At 42.1% G+C, this 15,475-nt stretch overlaps 1 protein-coding gene across 2 annotated transcripts; it reads left to right on the top strand.

The window, feature by feature from the left end:
- Window positions 1-255: 255 nt before the first annotated feature.
- On the top strand, window positions 256-14,572 carry crlf1a (cytokine receptor-like factor 1a). 2 transcript variants are annotated; one of them, XM_085767317.1, is made up of 9 exons: window positions 256-666; window positions 4,164-4,442; window positions 5,807-5,936; window positions 7,328-7,497; window positions 11,617-11,774; window positions 12,926-13,000; window positions 13,090-13,183; window positions 13,416-13,600; window positions 13,730-14,572. In XM_085767317.1, the coding sequence occupies exons 1-9, from the start codon at window positions 594-596 to the stop codon at window positions 13,751-13,753; spliced, it is 1,188 nt and encodes a 395-aa protein (XP_085623443.1). In that variant the 5' UTR covers window positions 256-593; the 3' UTR covers window positions 13,754-14,572. The 2 variants fall into 2 exon arrangements, with proteins under 2 accessions (XP_085623443.1, XP_085623445.1); XM_085767319.1 differs by having other exon boundaries at window positions 259-666; window positions 13,416-13,604.
- The last annotated feature ends 903 nt before the right edge of the window (window positions 14,573-15,475 follow it).

A 15,475-nucleotide genomic window follows, 5' to 3' on the forward strand; every position in this document is an offset into this window, starting at 1 on the left:
CAACGGCCTCCTATGGTGAAAAATTGTAAAGCAGAGACCTGAGGCATGGAAAGAAACAGAGAGAGAGAAAGAGAGAGAGTGTGTGATTCAGTGAAAGTGAATGGTTGTGACTCTCCTACCCATCACTGAGGGGGGAGAGGCTGAAAAAAGAAAGGAGCAGGGAAAGGACGGAAAAAGGGGGAAATGACTGGCGACTGTGTGGGAAGAGAGAGAGAGGAGGGGCTTAAAAAGTATGAACTTGTGTATGATTTAGCTGCAGGAAGCATTAAGAAGGGAGAAGACTGCACACGGGACGTGGTATACTCACTCTTTTGGGGGCTTTACTGAGGGCGAGATGTCTTATGGCTTCGCAGAGTGAGACTTTTTCCACCGGGTCACACTTTTTCTAGTGCGCTCCCTCACTCCTGAGACTTGTCTTGGTAATAAAAAAAAAGTGAGAGAGAGATCCGGAGCGTTCAGCTTGAACCCCGTGTTGCGTTTTTTTTTCTTCTCTGGATCTGTGCGTAATTTCTGTCCAGGATCGAAAAGAAGGGCGACATCACAACAAGACAAGGGCGAGGGATCAGGACAGAGATCAAACCAAGTGGGGGAAAATGAAAGCCGTCTTGGATTTCTACTTGGTTTTCCTCACGCTGCATACTCCCGGCGTGCTGTCCTTGTCCACACGTAAGTTGCACACAGATGTCCATCGATGCGCAAAGTCGTGGTCTTGCTGGGGAAGGGTTTTAGTCTTGGTTGACTGTTTTTTTCTTTTCTTTCTTCTGTCATCTTGGAGTCCACTGAGATCAGTTTAATCCATGTGTCACCCAGAGATGTAAGTGTAAACAAGGCTGTGTGACACTGTCCTGCTCGGGTAGGCATGATAGAAGATAAAAGTGGTGCAAAAATGGACTTCAGCAAAAGTGCATCCCATTCTTGAAGGTTTTTTGGTTAATGCAAACACTACAGAGCAACTACAAGTCCTCACAGGACTATGATAGGAAGTGATATCGAACAAAAATACTATTTCATAATGCAAACATTACATAAAAGCTGCAAGGAAGGAAGGATATTAAGGCCACTAACTGCAGTGGACAGGACCACAGATGAAGTGTTTCCATAAGTGGATAAAACTGACACAAGCCAATAAAAATCCCACATATACAAATAAAAGGGATAACTCATTAGGTAATACTGTATTTCTGTTCCCAATACAAAATAACTCCACAGATTCTTTCCAAAGATGTCTTACATAATAAGGGACCACTTGCACAGGACACACTGGATCCACTAAGGTTGATTTCTGGAGACAATGAAAAAGGACAAACGCCACTTTGTCCATTTGACAGCTCCTGTTATTGATGTGCTCCTGCTGAAGTATATTGGTTGTATCCCTGCAGAGAGAGCTCGTCTCCCAGGAGGCAGAATTTCAACAAGTCAGGCCATAATTCGTTTAACACATGGAGAGCATGGGGGCTTTATGAACCGCAACAAAACAGTGACATCATTTGCTCGGGTTTTGGAGAATGTTAACCGGCAGCTTAATGCACAGTAAGGTAAATAAATCAAAGTTATGTCCGCTTCCCTCTGTTAAGTGGCTGGATTAGTTTTTATGGTGAGCTCACTGGCACAGAACAGCTCCTTGCAGAGGATCTCCTGTTATCCATCCTGTTTGAAAGGCGCTAATAAAAGAAAGTGTAGTTGTAGGGGCTTAAAGGAGACAATGGGCTTTGATCATGAGCTGCTCTGCTGTTTATTGTAAAGCCTAATTGGTCATTACTGTTTTACTCACTGTAATAATGGCTGGTACTTCCCTCCCTCACTCAGTGCTGTGGTTTTAGATACCGCTGAAACGTTGAACAGTTAATATGTGGAACTTTCTTACTAACATATAATTAGATTTTAGTGCAGCTTATAATCAAATAAAGTTAAAGTGAACTGTTAAACATATAAAGAGGTAATAATGTGGAGTATAATCATTTAATACTGAAGTCTTGACTCCAAAATACACATAAAAACACAGCCTTTTAACCAGAAACTAACTTCCCATGTCCAAATTTCCCATCTCTCCTGCCTGTGCTTGCCCTAATTTGACTTGGCGTGAGACAAGATAATCTCTCCTCTCTCCAGATAAGAGCATCTAGTTAAATACCTCAAACTTATATCTATAAAAACAGGAAGAAAAGATGAAGGCACACACATCCGCTGTTGTCTCCTCGGTCTCTTTTCAGATGGCGCTGCATGGCTCATTGTCACTAAATGTTGCGTGACTCCTTCTACTTGCCTCGTCTGCGCCGGCCCCTCAAAGAGTTCCACATGAAGGTCTATTGTGGAGCAGACAGGAGGAAAAGTATAGGCTGTCTTTGAGCTGTTACATGGATGAGTGAGGAGTAAATAGTTCTTTACAAACGGGAGCGGATGTCATGTGCTTTTGAAAGAGTGACAGCGTAAATAAGAGGCTGTTCTCAGTCCATCACAGACATTCATCGGAGACCTCTTATTATTAAACCTTTTCTCCTTCGCTTCTCAGCTCAACCTGCCCGGTGACTCCATGTCCCGCTGTCGTAGGGCTATAAGATCACTCTCTGCCTCGATCGGAGAGCAAGCGCTTCAAGCCTCCTCGGCCTCTCCAAACAAATAAGATTTTACAAGTCATTTCCTCCAGTCAGTGTGTCGAGCAGAGACAATAAACAGCAGTAATTGTGTCTCACTCTGTGGTGTTTGAACTGCGAGGGAAGGGGTGTTAGAGGGCTTCACACCCCGCTTTGGGGCAAGGTCCCATCCTCAGCACTTGGAATACATAAACACTGATTGTTATTCAGCTGGATCAGCATATTATTGGCTAATCACCCTCCTCCTCCTCCACTCCCTTTTACTCCACAACTGTATCCGATGACAAAGACAACCGACCTCTGTGTATGTGTTTGTTTCCATACATGTGTGCGCATAAATGTGCGTGGAAGTGTTGTGTCAGTGTTGGAGACGGGGTTATGATATTTCTCTTGGTTTGGAGTCACGGTTGAATTAAGTTCGTCAAAGGCGGCTTCTCTCATAAAGGACCACACAATGTCTGTCAGCGTGAGGTGGCTGGCAGCTGAAGAGATGTGGCCCCAGGCACAGATTTGTAGTGGTCTGACAAAGTGTTGACGCTGACGAATGTAAACTCTTCCCCTTTTCCTTTCTTTCTTCTATCGTTCTGCTGCTTTGTTCACCTGCAAGCGAGAGCACGGGCGCGGTGAAGCTTTATTTATTCACGCAGATTGAGATCTCGATGCGTTTTGGAGGAGACGCCGTCACAACAAGCCGATTTAGTCACACAGATGCAGGAAAAGAAACATTCACGAACATTATTGGAAGAAGGAAAAAAAGCACCTCTAACTGCAGTTTGTTTGGCAGTTTGCCACTTGTGTGGTTGTAATTTAATATTCAGTTTTAAAATATGATAACAAATGATATGTAGTTTATTTATTAAACCACTTTTATTTGGAGGATACCAAATGTTTTACAAGATTAAAAACCAAAAACCACAGGAAAATAAGGAACAGCTGAAGAGAATTACTGTAAGACAAGTGAGAGACACAATTAGAACCAGATCGAATGAAAAGCAGGAGGAAAAATAAAAAAGATAACAAACAAAAAAATGAAATGAAAAGGAAATTGGCAAAAAAACAAACAGTGAATGCTTTACATCACTACTGACATTTTGTCTCTTTTTTTCTTGGTTTTGAACCTTTCCACATATTTTTTGTCAAAGCCATGCTATGCTATGATGTAGGAAGTGTTTTTAAACTTTTTCTTGTGTCACTCCTTTTTTGTGACATTCACGCTTTACTTGAATACCCTGTATTACACAACATATTTAAATTTAGATGCTATATCTAAATGTGACAGTGAATTCAGCCCCCTCAGGTTGGTGCTCTCTATTTCAGCGATTATCCTGTACTATGTCCACAAATTTGAGGATAGCAACACTCACCTTATCTCCTAGGGAAAGCTCCTAAAATGTACTAGATCCTACATTTACCATGATGATGCATCTTTCCAATGCCACATCTGTAGTTTGTAAAGACCTAACTGAAGATGACCTGATGACATCGCTATGGCGTCGTCGACTACACACCAATCAGCATGTTAAGATATTCCTATATCATTAAGTATCACCCTCCGTTATCCATCTCCTCCAGATGTAGCAGTCATATACCCCCAGGACCCCGTCCTTCTCATGGGGTCCAACTTGACCGCCAGCTGCTGGGTCCACCCCGACCTCGGCGTCCATGCCAGCTCTCTGTTCTGGACGCTGAATGGTCAACCGCTGCCCACCTCCCTCTACAGAGTGCTGAGCCCCACCAACCTCAGCGTGACGCTGGCAGGACTCAACGCCTCCAGGCAAACGTCCGGAGACAACCTGGTCTGTCACAACCCCAAGGGACACATCTTGGCCGGCTCCTGCCTCTATGTGGGGAGTAAGTTCAAGTTTGTCAGGGGCTGTGATTCTGTTTATGAGCGTCTTGTGGTGGAGGATTATTTCATATTTGAGTCGTTTTAAGATGCATTTTTATTGATTCTCCTTGTTTGACTGGAGGAAGTTGTGGCAGATATTTCAAGTGTCCCTCCACAGTTGTAGCTGTATTTTATTAGTATTCCCGGTGAGAGGCCTCCATGAGAGTGTGATGCTCTGACCACCTGTGTGGTCCATTACTCGCACTATCACTCACAGAGCGTGGGTCTGACATTTTGCACAGACACACACACACACACACACACACACACACACACACACACACACACACACACACACTACTAAGTACTTCTGTACTTATGAGGGCATTGCCTATTCCTGAATGTTTGTCCATACTTTAAAGCAAACTTAAATTGTGATAGTGTTGATGTGGTATCTTAATAACAACATAAACATAAAATAATCTCAATTTCTCCAAGGTGAATCCATATTTTAATGAAATAGTTCGACATATTCAGAAGTATGCCCATTTGATTTCTAGATGACAGTTAGATGAGAAGATCAATACCATCCTAAAGTCGATTAAATTAGCTTAGCATGAGGACAAAGGCCCTGTTGTTCACCCTACCATTAAAATGATTCTCTACATAAGTTTGTTTCTTGGCCAATCCAGCTGGTTTTATTTTTCAAGAATCTCCCCATCTTACCAAAATTCAGCAGTTAACTGGATTAGTACCTTCTTATTATGACCAATAAACAGGATGACTGAGGCTACCCAAACCAAACCAATGCCGTAATAAGATGGAATTCTCCTTTAACCTCAAACAGCCTTTTGGAGAAATGAGGACCACCCAAAATGCCCTCACGTTTTAAAAATGTCCTCACCCTCGAGATCTAAATTTACAAATGGTCATCGAAAAGATGAGGTACACACACGCACGCACACACACACACACATACAAGGAGCTGCAGTCATGATCTTAATCTCTGTGCGACACTGGCGTTGAGCACCCTGTGTTCTGAGAGAGGAGGAATGTTGGCAGGGATCCTGAGTCTGACCAAATCAGACTACACACACACACACACACACACACACACACACAGCACAATTAAGAAAAAAACACCATTTTCTGAGGAACATCACTAATGGGTGAATTACACTCAAGGGGAAGGGGCTGAAGTAATGGCTTGAGGTAACACTGTGCCCTCTCTGACCGTATGTCTCTCCTTCGCCCCCTCTCTCTCTCTCTACTTTCCCACTCTTGTCCTGTCGCTCTCTAACTTTCTCTCTCTTCCTCCTCACCCATTTCTCCTCTCCTCTCTCTCTCTCTCTCTCCTTTTTTCCGTCTCTCCCTCTTACCGTCCCAGTGCCTCCAGAGAAGCCGGTCAATTTGACCTGCTGGTCCAGGAACACCAAAGACCTGACTTGCAGCTGGGCACCAGGAGGAAGAGGAGAGACCAACATTAGCACCCAGTACACACTCAAGTACAAACTCAGGTATGTACACACACATCGCAGCTACACTGAGAAAAGTTAAAGGGATAGTTCAACATTTTTGCAAATTGGCCCATTGCCATAATTGCTATAGTCATAGCAGTAGGTTCGTTACCTTTAATTGTAGGTGTAAGCTATTTTTAGTACAGCGGAGCGCAGCAGCTGGCTGCTCAGAGCTACGCTATGGAGGCTAAGGGAATTTCTTGGTTTCCCTCATTAAACTCATCAAATACAAAATCCCAAAACTCCACAGCGCTTTTGTAGACAAGTTGTGAGCTGCACAACCACCACGCTATGAGATAATGACGGAACGATACGAAACGGAGCCGTTTTCGAGGTAAATTCATACAAAACCGCTGATGCGCGTTGCGTTCAGGGACAGTTTTTCAGCAAGCAGTCTCCGTATTTACCCTGTATTTACCTCGAAAACGGCTCCGTTTCGTATCGTTCCGTCATTATCTCATAGCGTGGTGGTTGTGCAGGTCACAACTTGTCTACAAAAGCGCTGTGGAGTTTTGGGATGTTGAATTTGATGAGTTTAATGAGGGAAACCAAGAAATTCCCTTAGCCTCCATAGCGTAGCTCTGAGCAGCCAGCTGCTGCGCTCCGCCGTACTGAAAATAGCTTACACCTACAATTAAAGGTAACGAACCTACTGCTATGACTATAGCGATTATGGCAATGGGCCAATTTGCCAAAATGTTGAACTATCCCTTTAAAGTTATTTAACCCATAATGCAGTTTAAAAACAGATTATTCATAATATAATTACTGTTGTATTGCTTTGTAAAGACATTTTTCACTACCATTACTTGCAGTGCCTATAGCTATGGTTTCTGAGTAATGACTAGACAATTAAAGACAGAGAGAGGGTTTAGTTAATGGTCAGCTCTGTTAAGTATCCCAACTTATCCTGGATATTACAACATGTAGAGACGTGCAGTGAATTTTCAAAAAGCCTGCAAATGAAGTGAGTGCAAACCAAGAAAAAACATCTTGGTGAGCATGTTGCAATTGTTTTTCCTCAAAATCAACATGTTTTTTGTACTACTGTCAGACCTGAAAAAACACCCAATAAACCACATAAAAGTGGATCTGGAAAGAAAACCAAATACCATATCTTTCTGGCAGATCTCAATTTGAGAAAAATGAAAATGAGTTTCAGATGGGTTGTAAGAGATATAAAAGGGAAATGACTTGACATGCATTGCCCACAGGCGTGCCAACACATCTCTCATGTTAAACAGATTAGTGTAAATAATGAAACTTAATAAAAAATCACTAATGCCAGACTAACAATTTAACTAGTGACAAATTCTGTATCAGATTCATTATTCACGGATATTGAGTTGCTGCCCTGGACTTTTCCTCAGTACTTTGTGTTTTCCCTCCAGGTGGTACGGCAAGGAGAAGGAGTGTGAGGATTACACTCACACGCAGCCTTACTCCTGCAGCATCACCCGGGACCTGCACCTCTTCACACCTTATGAAATCTGGGTGGAGGCCTCCAACCAGCTGGGACGGGCCACCTCTGACGTCATCACCCTCGACATCCTAGACGTCGGTGAGTGTGGGAAGTGGTGAACTTTGACCTTCTTTCTTTTAACCGCTGTTTCTACAGCTTAGATCCCCATATCAGTGACCCCCCAGGATATAATCTATAGGTACATTGACAGTGGACACCAAACTTTTCAGGCTTGGGAGCCTTAGAAATGAAGCAGTATCTCCATACATCACAGATTGCAAATGCTTACAACATGGAAGCAGCCAATCCAGTGAGGGATTTTATGTATTTTTCTTCTCTTTTTTTGACTGTCCACCTGCTTCCTTATATTTTCCTTGGGTTTGCAAATATACAGTAACTTAAACACCATCACTCAAACACAAAAACCCACAAAAGTGGACTAGACGACAATACTACAACACTACTACAACATCTATGTAAAATTCCTAAACTTTGTTTTCCCAAAAAATCTTCATTCATTCTTTATCTTCAGTTTAACTAATCCAAGCTAACATGAAATTAGCTAGCTCGATTGTTATCCAGTTAACTAGACTCCAGACGCAGTTGGAGGATGGATTTGTTCATTACTACACAACCATTTTTTCTTGGTATTAAATTTGGGGCTGGAGCGGGGAGGCATATTAGCTTAACATTAAATCCATAAACTGGAGTAAACAGCTAAATAATGGATAAAAAATACAAGTTATCTTACCAAATCTCTGCAGTTTAATGTGTAAGAAACTTTTACAATCAGTATTTTTACAAGCAACGTGTCAGATATTATCTCTGTAACTATTTACTTCCCATTCCCAGTCATTATGATACTGCTAAGCTGGTCTTATGTTGCTGTTCATATTGAATGGACAGATATTCAGTGGTTTGGTATCATTCCTCTAAACTCTAACAGAAATGTAAGAGAGGTTAACGGGGAAACCGCCCTTGCACAGATAAATCTTTGTCTCTTTTATTTCTACAGACAGGACATTGGCTTGAGTTCTGTGGCTTCTGTCTTTTGAAGAAAACTGTTCACATGTTCTCATTCAGCTTCACACTGATAGGAGCTGAGCGCTGTTCCCTTTTAAAGCTTTGTTATGCGTTCCGTTGCTTAGCTTAGCGTAGCTTAGTGTGGTTTATAGCAAACCGAGCATGCAATAAGACCAAATTTTTCTCTTCACCCTTCACACCAACCCCCTCCGCCCCCTCAAAAAAACACACACACTCATGTCCACACCTGGACACGCGTAGGTGTGTGACGAATGGAAACACCCTCTCTTTTGATGAGCTGAACTTCTCTTTACTTATGCCCACTAGAAAACGCTCGCTGACCCCCTTTTTATGAAGTGCTGGAATGTTCCATACTGATCCTCGGACCTAATCCCATCTCAGAACTGACCGAAAAACCCCTGAGGCCTGAAGAGTTTGGGCTTTGAGGCTTTAAAACTTGGACCTGACAATAATGCAACCTGATTAACTTGCACCTCTTCACCTGGTTCACCCCTAACACGCAGCTAACGGTGCCCAGAGGATGCCATATAGAGTTTCAGAGGTGAACACGTCATTGGTGATCAAACTGGAATCCCTTTTTCATTCCCTGATGTAAGCACGCACACACACCTGTTGACACGCCTTGAGGCCAGGGCCGGACCTGGTGACAGTGTAGAGGCAGAGTGTAGGCGGTTTCTGGACCTCTTGTGTGGACGTGTGTGTGCGTGCGTGCATTTTGTTTCGCTCAAGTTGCCCTCACGGATCTTTTCGGGGCTGTTTCCACAACAGCAGCGCGTCATAAAACACAGAAACCACACCTGCATGCTTGAGCTGCTCTGACTCACTCACGTCTTACCGTCATGTCCAATCAGTAATAAAGGCGAGGCAGGACAACCTTTACATTCCTCAGTCACGGGGAGTCCTCTGAAACCAGGAGACTAGAGGCAACTTGTATTGGTGTCTCACTTTAGAGGCGAGGATGTACCGAGGAATGACGGCATATGTAAACAATGACTGATTTTGTAATCGGTCATGTCCCATTGACTCTTATTACTAAACACCTAACGTGTAGGAAGAAAGCATTTGCTGTCATCGTGCTCTTTATTACACTTGACATTTTTTTTTAAATGACTTATGCTGTTGCTCCACATTAAAATGCCAAGAGCAACTGTGGTTGCAGTAATTTTAAGTTCAATTTCAATTAATTATCTCGTTATCTCAGGATACCTTTGGTTTTCTTGGGAACAGGGTAATTCTGACTGAGACATGTTGTCTGTCTTTCCAATTGAGAAGTTAAAATTAGAAAGGCACCTTTATATTTAATGCCAAATGTTTAATGTATTCTTTTTACACAAAAAAAGCCTGCAGCCATCATCTCAGCAACAAGTAAAAACTCCATTTAGAGTAAAGGGGCAGCAGCCTCGTTGTAGCCTGAGGGGTGAATCGCAGGGCAAAGAAAATCAAGGAAGAGTTAAACTGCTGCTAAACACATAAATAACTGAATATACAGTGTGACAGTAATAAGACTCTGTTTAGAGAGATTTTGGTGAGTGAATCAGATGGAAATCCAAAATGTAGAGACAAACTGATGATTGTGAAAAGAAAAGAATACACTCTTTGTTATAATGAATCCATTATCATCAGAAAACAAATATCTTATTCCACAACAATGAGCAAATTAAATTGTGGATTTCAAGATAAAAGATAGTATGAAATGTATTACTATTGCAAGCAACTATTTGAATAGTTTTTGTTCCATTGGTTCAATCTAAACCATCAACCAAACATCAAGTTAATTGTATCTTCACTCCATTCTTTCTACCTAATATCACAACTTAGTCTGAACTGATTATCATTATTTCCTGATTGAAAGTCATAAAGCTCAGTTAAAAGTGTTTTTTTGTTTGTTTTAAAGCTTTAAACCATTGATTTTCTTAATTTTCCTGTTTAAAACAAATGTTTTTCAAAGATGGCTGACCACCACCATTGGATTTCTTTTTAAATCACTCATGCCACAGTTTGAACGAACACATTTTACTTTAGAGAGAGTTTATGAGGCTTGTTGACCAGAAATAAATCCTTGCGTGTCAACCTCCACTTTTCTCCTCCGCTGAGTCCTTCCCGTCTTCTTCTTTCGCTCCTGGGCCGTCTTGTTTGTTTACTGGTAAGAGATGACATTATGCAAAGGAACTGCAGTTTCTATTGAAACGATCTCAAAAGACCAAAACCAAAGGCGAGGAAAGTTAAAGTAATGGTCTCTTGCCACATGTTTGTTTTTCAAAAAGATAATCGTTGTCAGATGAAAAACCACCTCCAGCTCACACACGTCAAGACTTCAGAAAGTTAAGGGCTCTTAGAAACCTCCGCCAATGCCGAACAATCCTTAGACGTGCTCGAACACATGAAGATATACCACCTATCATTTAGAATTTGAATTGAATGCATTTCTTGACCCTGCAAACAAAACCATAGGATGGAGGGAGAAGCCCCTGTTGCCATAGCTACAAATCATAATCTGGGCCATCTGTCAACCAGAGGTTTATTATTATGATCTTGGGATATAAATAAATGTTTTGATTGTAGTAAATGACTCATTACAATTAAGAAAAGTGAGTTGCTCATAATGACAAACCAATTATCCACCAATTATCACAGCACTGGGAGCTTTTAAACAAGAGTTAGCCACCTGCTACGTAGCAAAGACAGACTCCATGAGGTGATCAAGTTGTTTTGGCATCCATCTTGAATGGATGTTGAGTGGTTAAGAGCACATCCCATGTTGGCAATGCTCAATGTAATGATCGCCCGTTAACTCCCGACTGTGCCGATCCGTCTCTCGCCATTATTGCAATTAAAGGCAAAAGTTGCCCCCATCCCAAAAAAAGGCCCTTGGTCAGGAAAAATATTCAAGTTAATCTGAGTAAATGTGGATATGTGGGATTAACACTGCAGCTAATTGTTATTTTCATTTTCTAATAATCTGATGATTCATTTTATCATGATTATTTGGTTTATAACAGTGGAAAATGGCCATTGCATTTTCCCCCAGCCGAAGCTGATGTGCACTTTAACATCCAAACAAAATTAGACCATAAATTTGCTCATGAAATATTCACCTTGTTTCCACAGTTTCAGTTTTCTCTTGATGAGATCTTCCTTCTTGACACCCCCTCTCCCGTCTCCTCTTCCTTCCAGTGACCACCGATCCTCCGTCAGGTGTGACCGTGAGTCGTGTCGGGCAGTTGGAAGACCAGCTAAGCGTTCGCTGGGAGGCCCCGCCCGCTCTCAAAGACTTCCTGTTTCAGGCCAAATATCAGATCCGCTACAGACTCGAGGACAGCCAAGACTGGAAGGTAAACGAGACAAGGACGCAGAGTCAAAAGGACAAACTTTTAGGCTTAAGTTGCTCTTTTTTTGTCTCTCGCACTCAAACAGACACGTATCACTGCAGCGCTGTTTCAGCTGTTTCTCATCCTTCTGCTGTAATCACCTCTAATCTAGTCTGATTGAAGCCTCTGCTGCCAGATGAGTTAATAGTTGGGCCGGTCAAAAACTTTCATAAGTCATAAATCTAGAAGTCATCTTCTGACCGGGTAAAAAACACAGGCCAGAGCCACTGTGTATACCTCTGTTTAAGCTTTTAATGAATGAAAAACACAGTGTACAACCTTCAGCTATGCAGATGGTGCTTTCCAGAATCCACTCGAGTCCTCTGGGTAGGAGTGAAGATTCTCCAGTAATTAAGGGGGAATTACACAGATGTAATATAAGCAAGTCTTTGCTCGCAAAGGTGGAGGAAGAAAAGAAAAGGGGAGTGGAGCGGCGGCGGCGGAGGGATGGGACCATTTTTCGAAAGGAGGAGAGAGAAGACTTAAATCCAAGTGCTTTAAGGGTTTGGTGGTGAAAACAGGACGCTGTAACCAACCTTAATCATGAGGTCATGCTGAGGAATGGAGGGATACATCTCAACTGTTAATGTCTTCAATATGGCTGTAAAAAAAAAAAAAAAAAGCTCAACGGTGACTTCTGCCGATTTGGCCTCCACACGTCACATCATTAGCCCTCTGATGCCTGTAATTTCCGTGCTCTGTTTTCTGTTGGAGTCGCCCTTAACAAGTGTTTACAGACTGAATGCCAGAGAGAAAGTGGGGGCTATTAGACAAGATTATTAACTGCAGCGTGTGTGTGAGTGTGTGTGTGTGTGTGCATGCTTCTTTCTCTGCATATATTTGCCTGCGTGTGTGTCCCAGCCCTGTAATAAGTAATAGAGAGCAGATTTTTACCCAACGAGCACAATTACGTAAAAAATATTTTCATAAACATGCTGATCAGAAGTCACCAAACAATGTGGCGTGCATGCATGTTTAGGTCTGTACATGGTTTGTGGTTGTGTTTTCTTGATTCTGCTCTGTGTTTTCGTTTATGCCAGTAGGTATTTAATACTGCGGTCAGACCTCCAGTGTGTTTGTGACTTGGTTTTTTTTTTCTCTTGTCTGTCGTGTAGGTGATGGACGATGTTGGGAACCAGACTTCCTGTAGACTGGCTGGACTGAGACCTGGCACCGTGTACTTTGTCCAGGTAAAGCGTGGATACATGCATCCATGTGTTACCATAACTGGTAACTGGTGTGTGATCCAGAGCGTTAAAATGTGTTGTACTTTCCGCAGGTCCGCTGTAACCCCGTGGGCATCTACGGCTCTCGCAAAGCTGGAATCTGGAGTGAGTGGAGCCATCCCACTGCTGCATCCACACCCCACAGTGGTGAGCACACACTCACGCACACACGTTGCGTCTCAGTTCTCAGGTTTTGAGAGGCTCTTGGTCCATTTGAAGAGGTACTTTGTGCCACTAAAAATTGTTTTGGACCACATATCCTGCAGTCCTCTCCCACTGTTTGAAACTGGCAACCTCATGGAAGAAGTAGATGGTGTTATTCTACCCTTCTTGTCCAGTCTTTAAGCTTGTGTTATGTTGTCTTCTCCTCTTCCTGCAGAGCGGTTAATGTCGGGCTCCTGCGACTCTAAGTCCAGCGGGGACTCCAACTCTACCCTGCGCAGGGAGCTGAAGCAGTTCTTCGGCTGGGTGCGGAAACACGCCTACGGCTGCAGCAGCATGTCCATGAAGCTGTACGATCAGTGGAGAGTGCTGATGCAGAAATCCCACAAAACTCGCAACCAGGTAGGTAAGCATCACTAATGCAAGGATGAAACACAGACACACACGCACAACATGTGCTGCACATACACATACTTTAAAAAATAAATAAATAAAAGCTGATTTGTAACAGATTTTGTCTTTTTAATTCAGGTTCTCCAAGGGGATAAATCCTAGCACATGCTGCATTTACAAGTCGAGAAAAGAACTGTGTGATTTGTGTTTTTGTCTATGTGTGTATGAGAAATGAGAAAGAGATTGTATTCGTATATGGGAATTATAAAGACAGTTTTGTGTGGATACCAGCTACAGAACGTGAGAGGACATCCAAAGAAAAACTGTGGAATTAATGCATCTTCTCCACCCGACACGACGTCGGCCGCTCTTGCCTGAAAGCTGTGAGTGGGAAGGACGGAGAAGGTGGACTTGTCACAGACATCCCGCTATCATGTGGTCTAGAACAGAAAATTGTAGCATGAAAAACCTGGACATTCAGTCAAGGTATTCAACAGGTACCGGCTCCAAATGGGCACAGATGTGGTTAAGGCAGATTCAAGCAAACAAACAAACAAAAAAAAACACACACAAGTGTTGCCAAAGCATCTAGAAGTATTCTGTGACCTTCCTGGGTTCCTCCTGTGGATTCAAAGCACCATCTAGTGGCTGATCAGCGTCCATGGAGACTCCAATCAATCAAAGCTTTCACTGTGGTCATGATGTAAAAGGAAAAAAAAGTAACTAATTATCATTCAGTATTTCTAAATCATGCTTTGTTATATAAGTGGATAATCTGCCAAACTGGTTCACCCAGGATTCCTCTGTTTCCGAGTGACAGTAAGTGACTGACAACATGATGGTGTTTGTGTATGGAAGCGTTTCACTGCCTTTATTTTTGTACTGAATTGTGTACCAGCATATTTAAAACTGTATAAAGTTATGTTTTATTTCCTAAGTTATGTTTAGTTAGTAAAGAAATATCAATGACTGAAGCTGTTATTGATTTCTGGTGTTGTTTTTGAAGAAGGTTGTCAGAGCAGGAGATTTAGGAAATCACCTGGATCCAGTCCAGGTAGCTGTTTGTGTGGCTAAAGATGACAAATGTGACACAACAACCACGTTTATCCTCATTTGATCTCTTTATAAAATGTGAGATTGTAACAAGTATTTCTGTTGAAGCAGTCTGGGAAGTGTGGAGGAAGGTGACGAAGACCAAGAACTCACATCCACATTGAAGCTGGGATTTATCGGCTTACCAGACTTCAACCTTACCCTGCCTGCGCACGGACGCCTCTATCTTAGTGACAGAAGCCACACGAAACACTAAATGTCTTTAGTCGAGGTGCCACAAGAATTAAGAAGCTCAGTGACAGGCCACTGTTATCAAGGTGTGCCATTCAACTAACTCAAGGAAAACAAAAGTGTGCACTGATGCTGCTTCTCTTGTTCCAGGCATACAGCATTTATAAAAGGCATATTTCACCATTTTGACTTTTTGGTAACACTTTACTTGAATACGGGTTCATAAGATTGACATAATACTGTCATAACCATAACATGAAACCTGTGTCATAACCATAACATGAAACCTGTCATAAACATCAATGAATACTTATGACAGTTGTTGTTAAGTGTCATTCGGTAAGTTATGTCACTTTTAATGCAAAGTTGACATTGTTTGAGGTGTACTTGTTATGAGAACTTGACATAAAGACAACATAACCTATCATAGCAGACCTAATTGCCAAAATTTTAAAATTATGTCAAGTTCTCATAACAAGTACATCTCAAATAATGTCAACTTTGCATTGAGATGTACTTGTTATGAGAACTTGGCATAATTACAAAATTTTGGCAATTAGGTCTGCTATGATAGGTTATGTTGTCTTTATGTCAAGTTCT

Source organism: Trachurus japonicus, chromosome 22, assembly GCF_045865225.1.
Source record: "Trachurus japonicus isolate A0001 chromosome 22, Traja_1.0".
Taxonomy (NCBI): Eukaryota; Metazoa; Chordata; class Actinopteri; order Carangiformes; family Carangidae; genus Trachurus; species Trachurus japonicus.

What these genes read in the sequence shown, in the direction of transcription:
- crlf1a (XM_085767317.1), top strand. Translation starts at nt 594, where the DNA reads ATGAAAGCCGTCTTGGATTTCTACTTGGTTTTCCTCACGCTGCATACT. An exon ending in CCTCGACATCCTAGACGTCG is followed by an intron (nt 7,498 to 11,616) that starts GTGAGTGTGGGA and finishes TCTTCCTTCCAG; the next exon opens with TGACCACCGATCCTCCGTCA. An exon ending in AGGACAGCCAAGACTGGAAG is followed by an intron (nt 11,775 to 12,925) that starts GTAAACGAGACA and finishes TCTGTCGTGTAG; the next exon opens with GTGATGGACGATGTTGGGAA.